General features: G+C 47.2%; 4 protein-coding genes and 1 pseudogene across 5 annotated transcripts; 3 read left to right on the top strand and 2 right to left on the bottom strand.

The window, feature by feature from the left end:
• Positions 1-3,391: 3,391 nt before the first annotated feature.
• H257_14259 (hypothetical protein) lies at positions 3,392-4,528 on the top strand (the record flags this gene model as incomplete). The annotated part of the gene is made up of 2 exons (XM_009842025.1): positions 3,392-4,024; positions 4,496-4,528. 2 exons carry the CDS (start codon positions 3,392-3,394, stop codon positions 4,526-4,528), a joined length of 666 nt encoding a protein of 221 aa, XP_009840327.1.
• Positions 4,529-11,204: 6,676 nt separating this feature from the next.
• H257_14258 (hypothetical protein) lies at positions 11,205-12,109 on the top strand. Its single transcript, XM_009842024.1, has one exon. It carries the CDS (start codon positions 11,372-11,374, stop codon positions 12,074-12,076), a length of 705 nt encoding a protein of 234 aa, XP_009840326.1. The 5' UTR covers positions 11,205-11,371; the 3' UTR covers positions 12,077-12,109.
• Positions 12,110-12,431: 322 nt separating this feature from the next.
• H257_14257 (hypothetical protein) lies at positions 12,432-14,647 on the bottom strand (the record flags this gene model as incomplete). Its single annotated transcript, XM_009842023.1, has 3 exons — positions 12,432-12,610; positions 12,688-13,239; positions 13,930-14,647. The coding sequence occupies 3 exons, from the start codon at positions 14,645-14,647 to the stop codon at positions 12,432-12,434; spliced, it is 1,449 nt and encodes a 482-aa protein (XP_009840325.1).
• Positions 14,648-14,952: 305 nt separating this feature from the next.
• On the bottom strand, positions 14,953-15,017 carry H257_14256 (annotated as a pseudogene). Its single transcript has one exon. The product of its transcript is annotated as a tRNA-OTHER (tRNA).
• A 1,638-nt stretch (positions 15,018-16,655) lies between these two features.
• H257_14255 (hypothetical protein) lies at positions 16,656-16,751 on the top strand (the record flags this gene model as incomplete). Its single annotated transcript, XM_009842022.1, has 1 exon — positions 16,656-16,751. The coding sequence occupies one exon, from the start codon at positions 16,656-16,658 to the stop codon at positions 16,749-16,751; it is 96 nt and encodes a 31-aa protein (XP_009840324.1).
• Positions 16,752-16,960: the final 209 nt, after the last annotated feature.

Here is a 16,960-nt window from a genome sequence, read left to right as displayed (position 1 = left end):
CGCGCTTGGAGAAATGTACCGCAACGTGGCGGTGCGAAGCGACAAGTTGCGTCAGCAAGCACGTGGACGCCGCGACCGAAAATCCCAAGTGAAGTTTGCTTGTCGGAGCAGTCGTCAACCGTCCGACAAAATTGGCTCTGCATTGGCGCGGACCCTTCCAAGTGACCAGAGTCATCACAGACCATGTGATGGTAACTTAGCAGCTGGTGCCACCGTACGAAGTCACGGTCCATCAAGCATGCCGATTGAAGATGTACCACGAAGGTGGTAGAGAGGTGACCGAAGACCTCGAGGCGCAGATCGCGTTCGGCGATGACGGATTTCACGTGGAGCGCCTCGACGAAGCGCGATGCGTGGATGGCCAACACCAATGGCTCGTACTGCACGATGCAGAATCACCCTGAGAACCTGCGGCGAATTTGCTGAACGACATTCCAGTCGTATTTCGCAAGTGGACGGCGGCCAACAACGAAGTCCCTGCCGTGGACGCCCTTATCAAGACACTGGACTTTCCGTGAAAGGGGAAGTGTTCTGCAGCGTGCAGTGTAATTGGGTCGCGCGTTAGTTTGACCCATTGCAGACACACACACTCTGTGTGTGTGCCGTGTCAAAGGTTTCGATACCTTAGTGGAGGTACTGAGTATTTTAGTGAATGGTAGTCAGTAGGCGCCTCGTGGCGTGTTTAACCTCATTAATGTCAGTGTGTATATTTGCTACCTTGACGAAGGTCCTATGTCCACTGACATTAGTGAGGTTAAACGCGTTTGACACGGCACACACACAGAGTGTGTGTGTTAGCAATGGGTCAAACCTACGCGGACCCAATTGCTCTGTACGCTGCAGAATAATAATATACAGGTGTATATATATATAATTCACGATATATATACATATATCTTAAATGTATCACTAGATCCTTTGAAACATACTTATATATACTTTCTTCGTTTCAGAATGAAGCATACCGTTATATAATTGTACGTCGTATATGACATATTGTATTGCAAAATACTGATAATATATATGAGGATCAGACGTGTACTTTTATTCAAAATGATATAAATACGACAGAGCACTGCATGGCATGCTCCAGATTACCATGCCAGGCTGTGAGCCAGGTGTGAAGGTGATTAAGGGTCTGGGAAGCTCATTATTCGATTCGCTTTGCTTGTACAACATGGGGGAAGGAGTCATGAAGAGCTCTGAAGGTTTCGCCTGGATGTGGGGCACCGCCCTCCTGTGCTTCATCGGCATCGGGTATTTCACGTGAAAGAAGATCGTGCATTTGCAAATCAAACATAAACTTGCACTGAATGACTCGTAACTTTCTTCTTATCACGAACATGTCGTATTACGTCTTCCTGAGTAATCGAACTACTGTACGCATAGAACAGTACTTAGCCACAGGACACCTGTCCAAATGCAGAATTTGGCATTCATCGTGGATGTCTACATCTAAAAAGAGCCCTCCTTCAGTGCTTGTAGTTCCTTAGTCCGCTAAATCACAAAACTGTGTTCACTGGTTCCATGCTACATATACTTCTTCGTTTGTGGGATCGCAAACAGAAAAGTCATTGCATGATTGAAGGATTGAATGATATGCCGCTTCCCAAGCGCAAAATCGCTTCGTCGTCATGAAAAAAGTTACATAGCTCTACTAAATGGGCAGATATTTTTGTTCTGTTTGAGCCTAATCCTACCTACACATCACTAGCAATCGATTCACAGCATTGGAATCACTTGACATCGACGACCAGGGTGAATAAAGAATATGTCTATGGATGGAAATGTAAATTTGTATGAGTCTTTGTATCAAAATGCAATATTAATAAACAAAATATTATGTGGGTAATTGTATGACTTAATCTTTATATTTATAATATTTCTAGGGTCTCTGCTATCGCACTTCTATTTCCGTCCTTGGTTGATTTTCAAATGGTACTTCTATTTCCGTCTGGAGGTAGTATTTTGATTAAACTATGGGTCATTTTTGAGTCTTCGAGACAGACAATTAATCTCATGGGGCTGATATAGCCACCCAGTATTACGCTTGCTCCCCACTTTTAGTCGTCCTGATTTGCCCATTTATCCCACTTCAACTGTAAGTCTTAAAATTTCTAGTATTTTTCACGAAATCGTGTTGCACGAGTACTGGAAACGATGGGATGCAACGCCCACCTTATCTTCGAGTTCAGAGTGAATTGTGCCGTCTTATTGGTCATTAACTTCGAAAACTATTTAACAGTCCGCGGGTGGATCGAGGGGACCAGCAAAAGTTTTTTGGAATGGATTTGGTCAATTTCCATGATATAAAGTGCATCCAATTTGTCTGTCCTCACGGAAGGAGATTATGTCACTGCCAAAGTCTGAAAAGCAATAGATTGCTCAATATGATTGAGAGACTGCCAGAATTATACTAGAATGTTCACATGAAGATCATTACTCGTGAAATACAATTTATATCAGAAGGAGGGAGTGTAGAAAAATTAAATTACTTCCCAGCATTGACGAACCTTTATAACTCAATGGCTCTCAACGATACACATCGGTCAAAAAAGTTGAACAAATTACATACAAAATCACTATTTTTGATCTATCTCTGTCAATTCTATTCCGTTTTTCGCCAAATAAATGGCTAAGTGTCCGTCCTGATTGGCTCTAGCGTTTCCCACTCTTTTTAACGCACTAGGACGAAAATTCACACTAGAAATCCAAGTAGTAACAATTAAATGAGTATTTAAAGCTAAATCCATAGATTCTTCTAAACCGTAATATTCTTCGAAAGGTTTTTAGTCATTTAAAATATAATATTAAATAATTTAATTACGAACTTATGACGGAAAACGAGTTTTGATACAGTGCAAATGGACGCGGCGACGTTACAACGCATCAAAACATTCGTCAGGCTACGCCTGACGTTTGACGAGAAGATGGACATACTTTGGCTCCAAGCAACACTCAGCGAGGCGAGTACAGAAAACGTCGCTAGTGCTATTTCCCAACTGCTTGGACGAGCTCGCAAAACAGTCAAAGGTGTCCTTGCCGAGTACTTGGCCACTGACAACCTATCGGTCGCCTAACTTCGACCCAACACCACTAATCAGCACTCGCGTGTTCCCAACACCCATGCTGTTCGTGCGCTTGTGCAGAGGTTCATCCGTGACCGATGTGTTACCCGTACTCGCACCGTTGCCAAAGATGTCTTGTCGTACCTCGTTGACCATCATGTTGTCGCTATCGATGATGGCCGGGTCAAGGACTATGCTGCCTGTCGTGCGTCGTACAAGTCTTCTTAGCCAAGCAAGGCTATGCACGCGGCAAGCGCTCGGGAACAACTGTCTATCGAATATCAAAGGGGCATGAAGAGGCTAGAGATTCCTACGTTGGAATCATGTTACCTACTGTGACGATTAGCCCCCGTGGACTGGTCTACCATGACGAAAGCGTCATCCACCACCACTACTGTCGGCACCGAGGCAGCTTGTACGATCCGACTGACGACGTCACCAAGCCGAAACATAAGGGCCGCCAATACTGCTTCATTGCCGGAATACTCGATGACGGATCGGATGTGTCCCACCTACTCGGTCCAGACATCTTTGTTGGTGGGAAAAATAATGGCAAGGTTGTTAAATATTACCATTGTATGCATAACCATGTGTACTTCGTGGACTGGTTCGGAAAGCTGCTGGACGAAGTCGAGGAGCTGAGGTGGTCATCGGCCGTTTTCGTCATGGACAACGCCAAGTACCACAAGGGGAAGCCACAGTCGACACCCAAGGGAACGAGGAAGAAGAGCGACCTGTATCAAGCGTGTGTCGACAACATGCTGACGGATGTCGCGCCTACTGACCTAAAGTCCACGATTTGGAAGACACTGAAGAAACACCTCGACGAGCATGTCCCACCTGTTGCTGTTGCAATGGCGCGGGCTCGTGCCCATCATGTTGTCTACGCTGTGCCTGTTTCTCGGAGCTTCAACCTATCGAAATGGTGTGGGCAAACGTCAAGGGAACAGTTGGACGTGCATATACCTCAATCACGACCTTTCAAGATGTTTACGAACGCCTTGAGTGGGCATTCTTCGAGTTGGACTCTGACGCGATCTGCAACACCATCAAATCGTCGACGGCAAGCTTCTTGACCTCGACCGAGCTCTTCGTGAGGCCGAAGGAGTGGAGGCAGATGGCTGTAATGAAGATAGGAACAGCGACATGTCCACCAACGATGACACTTCGTCATCAAGCGAATGTAGTGGGAGTGATGATTAGTTCATTTACCTCGCGTAATTAATTTCTTTAGGGCCCGTCTGGATACCACTTTTATTGAGAAATATCGCGATAATTTTGCAAAATATTCAAGAATCTCAGCGACTTCAATTTGGCGTGTCTGGGTGCCATTTGTTGACCAAGTTATATTCCATAATTTTATCAGAAATATCGTGAAAACTACAAGAAATAATATTCTACTCATGAGTAGAATACGACATTGACAGTGCGCGTTGAATTGGCTGGGCATTTCGGAATGAGAAAGGCCATCGTGATTGCCTTTCCTACGTCGTCGCCTGGCCAAGGAACTCTTCGCCAGACAGATGGAGTACCACTACCTCGCCTTCGTCCACAAGACACCAAAGAGGACGTCCATCCTCAGTGGTCTTCTCTGGGTGGACGAAGTCCCTGCGGCTCTGCGCTATCCTCTGATTGGATGTTCATTTACGAACTTTCTTTAATTCTATGGCATCCAGACACACCACCCAAAATCACTCTTGGATCTTGAAACCCAAGAATTTCCTGCAATGTAGAAAAATGTTTTTTATTCAATATTCCAATATCCCATAATATTGGTGGGTGGCATCCAGACGGGCCCTTATAATGCTATATATTTCGATATTGTATTTCGGCAGGTTTAGGATGCCTGTGAGCATTATAATTTATCCTCTGCAAAATGTTATAAATTTTTATATCCTGGTCCCCTCGATGCCCTTGTGGACTGTAAGCCTATCACAGCCAATTTCAACAAAAAAAGATTCAATTCATGAGGAGATAAAATTCCACATATCATGTAGCAAGGAATTCGGCTTCATAGCTGCAACGTTGCAATCAATTAAAGGTCATCAACATTATAAGGAAAAGGAAGAAAAACCTTCGACAAGAACCAAAATGATGCACAAGCGTAAGCGTTTGACGCGATAGCGCAGTGGTAGAACACGTTGTGTGTCTTGAGAGAGCCTTGGGCGCATCGAACTTCTTTTAATACATCTAATGTATTTAAATACCTATTTAGTTGTATGCAATAAAATATAACCAAATCAACTTTTTTACTTGAATCGAATATCAACCAACTATGTCCTTCGAAAGCTTTGACAGATCACGTCTTCAGAGACTATGTCCCAAGCAGCGATAGAACGTTTCACCATGGCCGTGCGCTTTTGCCTAGCAGTAAGTGAGAATGGATCTTCATCATCGCCAACGATTTGCTCTTCCAAAAACCAGTGCTTGAGTAGGTTGCGCTTGAATGGCGTCATTACTCCAGAGGCTGACATACAGACGTCGAATTGGGCGGAATGAGAATAGGTGAGCTCCAAGTTCTTCATGCATGATCTTGTAGGACTCGTCAGACACGTGACGCTCGAAATTGTCCATGAGAATGACAGATGGCTGTTCATGGACTCCCCCAAGACGTCGCGCAGGTACTGACTGTAAGCCCACACACAGCTATCGATCCACGCCTTCTCTTGCACGGCATAGTGATGTTTGTTTGAAAATGTAGGGAATTCAGTCGATTGGATCCGACCTCCAGGGGCTCCACGCATGATGAAGAGCAACGGCAGTTTTGATCCATCGGCCCGCAGGGTGAGGACAGCCGTCATATACATGGAATCTTCTCGCCGGAAGATATCTTGGAGCTTTCGCCACGAGCGGATCAGATGTAGCTGGGCGGTAGGTCGTAGTACATTACAGTCTCGTTCAAGTTAAACACACAGTCCTTAGAGAAGGAGGCGTACTCGTGGTGGAAGTCGTTGGCAAATTCCTCGTGGACCTCAACCAGCACTGTTTGCTTCAACTTGCTCTTGGTGAGTCGTTGGCGTGAAAGACGTGCCGCTTGCAGAAGCATTGAAGGAGCTTGAGCAACGAGCTGTAGGCTGCAATTGGCTTCTTAGTAGCGATGTAGCTAAGTAGTCAGTCTCTTTGGTTCAACTTGATCCACGAAATCATATGTGTGGTGGTTAGAGCACGTTCGTTATCCCGTACATGGCTTATGAATTCAACTAAACCTGGAGGGCCAGGGAAACTTCGTAGCGACCACGTGGATAAAGCTTGTTGTACTTCTTGTTGCCATACTACGCCAGCAGCTCGAAATGCTGGTCCTGCCAGCTGCGAACAGTACGTTGAGGGACTATCATTGCTCTAGTCACCTCGCGGCAAGAAATAGTCTCGAGGAGACCAATGGCTTGGAGCTTAGTTGAAATCGGATATTGTGCAAGACGCACGTTTGGTTGTGTGTGGTGATTGTGTGAAGACTTTGTAACCCGCAGGTGTATATATATATATTTGAAAAGCGCGCCGGTGCGAAGAATAATAATTCCGCCAATAAACGTGAGGTATTTTGGAAATCCAATATGATTGGATAAATTTTGATGTGACACACTTAAATCTTCGGTGGGGGTTGCATTCCATCGTTCACAGTAGAACTACTGTAGAGTACATTACTTGGTACATAACGCAGCCACTCTCGCATGCTTGTGCAGAGCCCATGTCAACTCATCCTAAATGTCAAATGACTCGTGAAATGTCAGTTTTATTCCTGGGTAAGCATTTCAGCAGTTCATGCGTTGAACAAGGTAAGTGTTGTTTAGGGCGAGTTCCGAGTAGATTTTATTTGGTAAATCAAAAACGAAAGAAATTTGGTCCCAAGTATAGTGTCCAAGATTTGAAGTCAATTTCTGCAATTGTTAACAATTTTGACTTAAGTGGATTCGACGTTTTCATTGGCCAACGACCATATCATCGATTTTTATTGCGGCAAATTTGTCGTGATTGATTGGATGATTGGTTTTCGCGGTCAAAGGTTTTCGCGGTCAAAGCCGTCAGCACATCATGAAGTGGTCATTTCTACTTTTGAACAATACAGAGAGAGCACTTATGGAAGTGGTCATTTCTACTTTTGAACAATACAGAGAGAGCACTTATGGCAACCGCCTTGGCGTTCAATCTCAAGATGATGACAGCGGTCGAGGTGCCAAAGTTGAAGAACAAGTTCCAAGCCATCAAGTCAGAGTTCTCCACGCTTCGGTGGTCGATGGACAACGAAACTGGAAATGCGACGGAACGACCGTTTGACCTACCAACGTATTGGGATTCTCTCGTTGAGTACTTCGGGGATAGACGGGAATGAACTTCAGGTTATGGTCGACAACACCTACAACTTGCGCATAATATAATCGAGTTGGTATCCAATGCTCTACCATTGAACGCAGGAAATCCCTTGCGGTAGTACCATCCATCATGGTCGGCAAATCGCTTGACTTTCACAAGCGACCCGTCGAGGACACCCACAACGTTCGGCACCCCACACATGCTCTCGAACACCTCGGTGTTACTTGTCTATTCATCGTTCGACATTGGCAGGTGGATGACCTCGTGCAGGAACGTCAAAATAACCTACGTTACTTCTTGGACGTATGCGTGTGATCGTGTTTTTGACATGCCAAAGACTTGGCCGGAACTGGCAAGACTAAGTCTGACTGTGTGCATCCAACTCGGCAACTACCTCCATGCGTCAGGCAGGTAGTGAATCGTCACGGTAACCCTGTCACGGATGGAGAAGATAGCGTGTGATGCAAGGGCTCGTGACGCTGGCCCCATCTGGCTTGGACTCTGGTCACAATCGCATCAAACGCCGCTCGGCTGCATCAGAAATGTCTGTGAAACCAACGATCAAACTCTTCGTCGTCTTACACCAAGCCCAGGTGTCTGTGCGGATACTGAACCGTTGTGTTGGTGAGTGTCAATCAGAGCGTCCGTCCGTCATGGCGATGATTGCCGCCACCATTGCAGCTGTCGTGACCACCAACTCTGACCTCATGTCAAGTTTCTCGTTTGCTTTGACCAATCAACTCTTGTTTTTACTTGGAATGTACATCACCACACCAAAATAGCAAAACGAGGTCATTGACGCCTTTTTCTAAATCGAGAAAAAGAAAGAGGTAGAAATGAATCTGATTGGTTCGTGCTATTTCTGAAAACAACTTGGAACTTCCCCTTACTAGTGTGCTCCATAGCAACAGTTGTAGAGTTGGATAGTTGTGTCAAAGCTAACAGTAGAGACGTTTTGGCAACTCATCCTTATTCTCACCCGCAGCTGTAAGTCGATTCGCCTTATAGGTCAGCATACATGAATTCTCGGATTCTACCCATGAAAAACTGTATTGCCGTGTTGCGACCATGGCCGCTCGGGGTGCTGATGAGAATCCACGTCATCTACGCCATAACGTTATATAATAAGTAGACACGTGTAGCGTCGAGTTAGACGAGAGTTTAGGCCATTTTTTGTAGGAATTGAAGTAGTATTCTAGTATGCAGTGCTCGATTTTGTGTTCTCGAAAGGCTACAGTTGTCGGCTCGGTGGTCAGTGAAGATACACAGATTACCATTGCTGAATCCGTCAGTATATGCGTATAACGCAAGGTTAGGTGAGAGTAGTAGTCAAAGAACCAAAGGAATATAGCATGCTTAGAACTTATATTGTCTCGAGTTTTTTCTCGGCTTTCGGCCACGGGACCATCGTCAAGGCAGAAAATATACACACTGACATTAATGAGGTTAAACACGCCACGAGGCGCCTACTGACTACCATTCACTAAAATACTCAGTACCTCCACTAAGGTATCGAAACCTTTGACACGGCACACACACAGAGTGTGTGTGTCTGCAATGGGTCAAACTAACGCGCGACCCAATTACACTGCACGCTGCAGAACACTTCCCCTTTCACGGAAAGTCCAGTGTCTTGATAAGGGCGTCCACGGCAGGGACTTCGTTGTTGGCCGCCGTCCACTTGCGAAATACGACTGGAATGTCGTTCAGCAAATTCGCCGCAGGTTCTCAGGGTGATTCTGCATCGTGCAGTACGAGCCATTGGTGTTGGCCATCCACGCATCGCGCTTCGTCGAGGCGCTCCACGTGAAATCCGTCATCGCCGAACGCGATCTGCGCCTCGAGGTCTTCGGTCACCTCTCTACCACCTTCGTGGTACATCTTCAATCGGCATGCTTGATGGACCGTGACTTCGTACGGTGGCACCAGCTGCTAAGTTACCATCACATGGTCTGTGATGACTCTGGTCACTTGGAAGGGTCCGCGCCAATGCAGAGCCAATTTTGTCGGACGGTTGACGACTGCTCCGACAAGCAAACTTCACTTGGGATTTTCGGTCGCGGCGTCCACGTGCTTGCTGACGCAACTTGTCGCTTCGCACCGCCACGTTGCGGTACATTTCTCCAAGCGCCACTTGAGGTCCGTCACATGTTTCTGACGGGCGGCGCCAAGCCAGTCCGCAACGTAAACTTCGTTGGACTGGTGGACAAATCCTGCCAGCGGGGTCTTGGCTGGCAGGCAGGTAAACGCTGTCACAGGCGCAATTCCTCCCAGCCGGTCCGCCGGCTGATGGTTGAGGGCGCCTTGAACGAGGGGCAACATATGCGGCCATTCGTCAGCTTCATTTCGCTGAGCAGCGCCTTCACGGCGCGCAGCACTAGTCGGTTGGCACCTTCTTGATCACTTCGTTCTAGAAGTGAGGGTCGCGATCACACAATTCCACTCCTGTAGGTCAACACCACCGACTGGGAACTAGATTCGTTCGTCTGGGTCGTTTGGAGGGGTCCTTTTATCGACCTATTAATACCATTCAGGACGAGCTGTCGCAAGGCCACAGAAGCGCCTGACTCAATCCAGTGCAAAGTAGGCCGGGGTCTGCAGCGATGAATTGTATAAACCGATCCAGCCCTTCTCGTCGTCGATCTAGAAATATTTGGTCAAACCTCCGTCGCAACGAGTTGGGGGGCAACAACGGAAGCGTTCGTAACGTTGCAGGTCCACTCGCCTTGATGTGATCTACGAAATGCGCAAACTCGGAGAACCGTTTCCATGTTTGGACTGCGACGACACATGATGGCGACGTAACTTGCAGGGCATACGTAGCAATATTCCCCTCTTTGTCGCTGGAGATGATGCCGATGGCCTTGACACTAATCCAAGCTTGTTTCCATCAGCGGGCTGGAGTTTGAGCCGGAGTGTTGTCAGGGCCCACATAGGGGCTACGTTTAGAGGATTGCTGGTGGTCATAGAACAGTCCTGTGGTGAACATTTCGATGGCCGCAGAACAAAACCCACGACAAACCTCCATCACTGTGAGCGCCCCTGCAAGAAGCACCGAGTCGACGTAATGTTGAAGCGACGTCATGACAAATGCGCATGTTACACGGCTACAACGACCATCGCTCTTAGTGTTTCACGAGCGTTGATTTTCAAACGCGTCCAGCTCATACAACAGATCGCTTTAAGGGCATCCCCAATGGTGCGACGGTAAACGGTAAAATATGCCGTTTTGGCAACCCCAACGGTGCGACGGTATCTACCATAAACGACATATTTTTACCGTTTTGTCACCAGCCGACGGCAAAATAAAGGAGCCAATCATAAACCTCAAATAATCATATTTCCACCAATAAAACGCATGTATTTGAGCATGGGCATTTCCATACAAGTACTGACACTTTGCGGGATGTGAACTTAACCACTGACGAGGACTGCCAGCTTGTGAGTTCGTGGTTGAACGCATCCCAAGATGAGTCTCAGGGGAACGGGCATAAGGCCTAGCAGTTTTGGGTCCGCGTGGAGAGGAACTATTGCACCTATTGCGAGCCGGACTGCCATCCCACAGCACGATCCTTAGGGCTCCTCTGGATGCCACGAATTATGGCAAAAAATAGGAAAATCTCCATAAAATGGTGAAATGACAAAGTCGCGAAGTTGTTTCGTCTGGATACCACAAAATCCAAAGGAAATATTACAAAATTATAGCAAAAAAGTTCACGTATTATGTATGGCATTAAAAAATGGACCAAAATAAAGACAGTCCATGTGAACATCAATGTTCTGTCAAATCGGCGTACTTCGAAGTATTTCGAAAACCGCAGCAACCACAGCACACAGATGGGCCTTTGGACGGACGAACTGGACATCACCTGGTTGAAAGAGCTCGTCCACCAAGCCGTCGTCGTGGGAAAACGAGCTTGGAGCGCAACAAGAAGGAGGCCTGGCAAGAGGTCCTCAAGAAACTGAACGAACAGCACGGACAAGTCGTTCCCTTCATGTTGCAACAACTCAAGACGCGGCACGATACCATCAAGGGGACGTACTCAGTCATTGCAAAGATTGTCAACAGCAGTGGTATGGGTTGGGAGTCAACAACGTGTCAAGTCGAGTGTCGATCAACAACGTCGGAGGTATTCCTCGATGGCAAGCAAAGACAGTGGGGAGCATGGCGCCACAAACGCGTTCCACAGTTTGAGCTGTGTGAGGCTCTTTTCCGCGGAACGTTGGCGCGTGGGTTTCATGACGTTGCATCTACAGACCCTCCTCCAAGCAACGCTTCTGTGGACGATGAAGGGCGAATGGACGATGTCGCGCTGGACAACGATCAAGCGTCGGAACAAGACGATGTCCAAAGCAAAGAGGATGGTACCGGCCGTCGATCATCTTACGGCGAGAGTGGAAAGCCACCGAACAAGCTTCAACGGCATACGATGGCGTCGCAGTTGCTCCAGAGTTTTCGGGGAATGGGGGCTTCGCCTGAGCGAGAACTCGAACTCATGGCCCAAATGATCAAGCCGATACCTGTCTCGCCAACCTCAAGCGCAGTCAAGCTACTCCAAGAAGAACTCGGGGGCGTATTGAGTGTTGAAGACACGATGCTGGCACTTGATGTCTTGGAGAACAAAACCCACGCAATTTCCATGCAGCCAGCTCTGCGCGAAACCACGATATTGCGCCAGGTTCAGAAGTTGCGAAATTAATGAAGCCATCAATTCATTTCATTTCTGATTGACTCATACGACGCATTCAACGTTTTGGCGGCTTCTCATAAGCCTAGTTTCTTGGTATTGACGCCACATTTGAAGTGCAATTCCATGACGCCATTGCTTTGCTGCGTCATCGTCTGGTTCTTCGGGTACGAAGCATGCTTGTGTGTCGTGTTTTCTTGACCAGGCTCGATCGGATCCACTTGTGCATCAGCTTCTTGTTCAAAGCGATCGTTTCGAATCCCAGGTAGTCGAATGAAATTGTGTACCACACATAGTGCGAGCAAAACATCAACTTGGAACGTGTAGTCATACCGAACCCCATGTGACAAGACCTGAAATCGCATCTTCAGGATGCCGAATCTCTGTCGATGCAGTTCCGCAACTGCGCATGACGCAGATTGAACAGCTCTTCCTTTTTCCGTGGCTTCGAGCGGCCAATGCCCCATTCCTTAAGGTGGTAGCGCGTGCCTCTGTATGGTGTCAAGCACTTGTTCGTGAGGGCATAACCGGTATCGCCCAAGTCGTCTTCGTTGGCGACAATGACAGGCATTTTCGAAGCGCATCGTCGTAGACCTTGCCATAACCCGCAGTGCCCTCCCAACCCGCAAGCACATAGGTAAACACCAGATCGAGGTCGCATGCCGCGAGAGCATTTGTCGTAAGACTCTTGCGACCATGGAACGGAGCAGAAACGGCTGCACTCACACAGACAGGAACGCGAGTTCCATCCAAAGCCATCCTGCAGTTATTGAAGAATGGAAAAAGCTTGGGATTTGAAGCAATGAAGTCGTGCAATGGGGCGTCGTCGCGAGACAGTTGGATGTAAAACGGTAACAATCGACGGAGAGCAGCCAACGCCGACAGCAAATGTCTCGAGATTGTTTCTCTGGAGTGTTGAAATCTCTGCTGCATGTTGGTCGACGATGCCATGTGCCCACAAAAGTAGAGGAAGAGGTAGAGTTGCTCTTGTGATGAGGTACGCCGAGTCCTTTTGAGTCCACCACGTTGCAACAGTCCACCATACGCATCACGGGACATTCGAAAAGTCTCCTCGAAGGCATCCTCGTTTTCTTGTAGCATTTCGGCAACCCACAAAGCCCCCGACAAGATGGAGACCCGCTTTGACGTCTTCAACAGGTGTAGTGGTAGACCAGCTATGACATCAACATCATGCGACGTCGCTTAAGGCGCCGCCGACGAATCAAGATCATCATGGTCGTGAGCATCGTTTTGGCGCGCAAGTTTGAATCCGAATGAAACGTGAGTATTGTTTGGTATCCAGACGGTTATTTTATGTAATTCGAAGTACTTCGAAGTATTCCATTCTATTTTGGACAAAATTTGTAAAATCTGATTTCGAGTTTAAAGATGCCACGTTTTGATTCGTCATAAATATGAAGTTTTACCCAGTTACGCAGCAACGCACGTTTACTGTTAGGCGTGATGCATTTACAGTTAATATGAAAGCTGATGACATGGTTGCGGGTAAAGAACAAGATATGGGTTGTGGCGATTGCACTTATTTCGCATGCGTGAAGTGACCTCAAACATGGCAAAAAACTGAATATAGCGTACTATGGGCGTGGTCATATCCTGCAATAAGCATCGTAACACAGTCGAGATGATACTCATTACGTAATACTGGTTATTCATCAAATTAACGATGTTTACCACAAACACTATAACGAGCGAGTTTGGCTTTCCATAAGGAAGTCGGTTGTATGTTCAACTAAGTGGGTTGTATGTTGGCCATGTCGCTTTCATTATGGCACGCGCAAGCTTGACTTACTTCGGCAAGTACGGTTTAATGAAGTCACGAGCAGCGCTGACGCGTGCATAGATACCTGGTATGTCGAGCTCACCACATTTAATGCCCCAGCTGGCCACCCCCACCAAGCGCACGTCACCGTTTTCTTCGGTGGTCAACGGTCCCCCCGAGTCGCCGGTACACGTGTCTTCTCCTTCCACCCCTCCAGCACCCAACATCGTATCGGTCACTGGGACGGGTAACAACGCAGCTGAGGTCCTTGTGTTGTTCCAGGTCTTGAGGCTGACCTCCTTGAGCACTTGCGATTGGGGGCCAACTCCTTTGACGTATCCCCAGCCGCGTACCCAGGTGAGCACGTCCGCCTCAACGAAGTCGAACGACACTGCCACAGGTTGGGTGATGGAGATGTCGTGGTCCAAGATTAGGATGCCCAAGTCGACGCTACTCTTGGGGTGCTTGAATTTCTGGATGATAGTGGCCTGTTCCCCGTCGGCAAAACCGGTTAAATAGTGCGTACCCACCACCACAGAAACTAGAGGATAGCTCAAACAATGCGCCGCTGTCAAAACGATATTGGGGGCGATCAGACTGCCGCCGCACACGGTCTCATTAACGGACGCCGCCTTGACCCCAGTCACATAAAGGTGCTTGCCGAATTGGGCTTCCTGGCCCCCGACGATTTCGAAACCGTCGTCTAGGACCTCATCGCCCCATGCGACTTTGGCTGGAACAATTTGGTCTTGAGCCAAGGCAGCGACGGCCACGGTCAAAGCGAAAAGGAGTGCGAACTTCATGATGGAAATTGGAAAATGAATGGTCTTTCACCTAGAGCCAAGTCAATCCAATCGTTTACGTCAGACTGTGATTGCACTAGCACACCAAGTACCAAGGTTAAACAAATGGATGGTTGGGATGTGTACAACAGACATACTGTACATCCAGATCTTGTCATTAACCCGCTAGGATGGACGAGTCAGCTATGGCGTCATAAATATCCAACAGCCTGGCCGATATTCTTGCCAGAAAAACCCACTAACGTTGCTGTATCACAAATTCAAAGATTAATTGAATTTGGATTATCATTTTTAAGACATTCCTCCGCGAGGGGATCGAACCGGCGACCTTTGAGTTAAAAGACCGATACTCTACCACTGAGCTATTTTCCATCCTCCTCACATATTCAAAGGATGAAGGATCTACATTTACAGTAACACTTGCAGTACGGTGGATTGATACACTGCGCGACATACGATCGTACTATCCGCATAAGCTTGCCTCCTTCGTGGTCTAAAAACCCGCTAACGTTAGCAGGTTTTTCTGGCAAGAATGCTGTGAGTATTTATTTATGACGCCAAAAGATGATTTATTCGTGACATCGTGGTTCCGTGCCACGATACATGATTGGTAGAAAACAATCACGCTGAAATTTTCAACCAATCACCTGGAATTTCATTTGCGATTTGAGAGGTAACTGGATAAAATCATGTGGAACTGTTTTCAGCCTATGGATATTTTCACTCTTTTACAGGTAGCAATCAACACCAATGGCATGATGTGGAGTCCTACAAACTGGATTAATTCTCCTCCTTAAGAAACACTAATAGCAATTTGGAGTAAAGGAACCCCTCCATCAAAGAGTCCCCAAAAGTGTCACGGAACCAGGCCCTCCGCGGAGGAATGTCTCAAAAATGATAATCCAAACTCAATTAACCATGCTCGTACTGGTACATATAATACAGACCTTTAGCAAAGTAAAGGTCGAACCTTTCTGGTATGATAATCCAAACTCAATTACATATCCTTTCTGGTAAGGCGTCAAACACGTGAACTGTACAGTGTACAGCTGTCATAGATGTTGATTAGAAATTGGACGTAATCTCATATCAGATGTACTAGTACTAGTACAGACAGTACAGTAGCTTTGCTCACTCATGCAATACAAACGTCTATTACACCTTTGGAACACCATCTATCCACTTGCAACCAGTTGGAAATGTTCCCCCACAGACCAGCCCCTAAGGGGCTGGTCTGTGAAAAACCATCCACGCTTTAAGGCAGGGATGTTATCCGAACTATTTTCGAGGATTCTGAAAATATATCAAAAAAAATTCTTAATTTCTATCGAAAGCGTGCAAAAGCAGGAACGGACACTCAAAAGCAGGGATGAATCATCCCTGCTTCAACTCAGGCGTTCCTGCTTTTGAGGTTGTGTTATCCGGAAAAATTCACGTTTTAGCCAATCAGGAGTCGTATTTGCGTGGAAGCGTGGACGGGAATGTTCACAGACCAGCCCCTAAGGGGCTGGTCTGCCATGCTATTATTTCCTATGCTGCACATCGCATGATGATTCTCAACAAGCGGTGGACTAGCTTGCTTGCGAACATGCTGATGGGTCAACTACCGAAGGCGAGGGCAGCGGGCGCATCATTGGTTATCACACCTTGGCAGCTTACGCAAATGCATTGATGGACATTTGGAAGTTTCAGTTCGACTTGAAGCAAAACCCGCTCATCCCAATACGTCCGGCGAGTGTGAAGGAACTGCTGAAGCAGAAGAAGATGGCGGTGGTTCAAAAGGAGAACACAGAGTTCGCTGATCGAGGACGTGGAACTATGGCAGACTGTGTGGATCCTGCAGCACTTCGGCAGATCAGCGACAAGTTCTTCATGGACGGCATCGAACAAGGCTTGAAACATCGTGCCGACAACCTGATGTCTTTGGCCTTGTGTACACGTGGTGACAACCTGCGCCGCTTGACGCTGTCTGAGATTGGTTTGGTTTCATTCGAGGGCGAAGGCGTCAATGGTGCAAGTCTGTTCCGCTGTGTGTGGCGCAAATCGAAGCGCAACCAGTATGGAAACGTTGAGCAGACAACATTCATGCGTCACAAGGACGTAACCCGTTGTCCATTTGGCGCTCTTGCGATGTACTTCTTCTTCCGTTGGCACATGGGTGATGAGCCATGGCCTGACCTCTCAGAGCGGAAACTGTGGTACGACATCTGTGTGTTGAAGGGGGCCACTCCAAGCACCGCAATGCAGTATTCCGAGCAGTACAAAGCAATCAAACGAAAGCACGAGCTCTTGGGTATTCAAACAACGACGAAG

This window comes from Aphanomyces astaci (genome assembly GCF_000520075.1).
Source record: "Aphanomyces astaci strain APO3 unplaced genomic scaffold supercont1.55, whole genome shotgun sequence".
NCBI classification, from domain to species: domain Eukaryota; phylum Oomycota; class Saprolegniomycetes; order Saprolegniales; family Verrucalvaceae; genus Aphanomyces; species Aphanomyces astaci.
The sequence above is the reverse complement of the archived record's forward strand: the minus strand, read 5'-3'. Positions and strand labels throughout refer to the sequence as shown.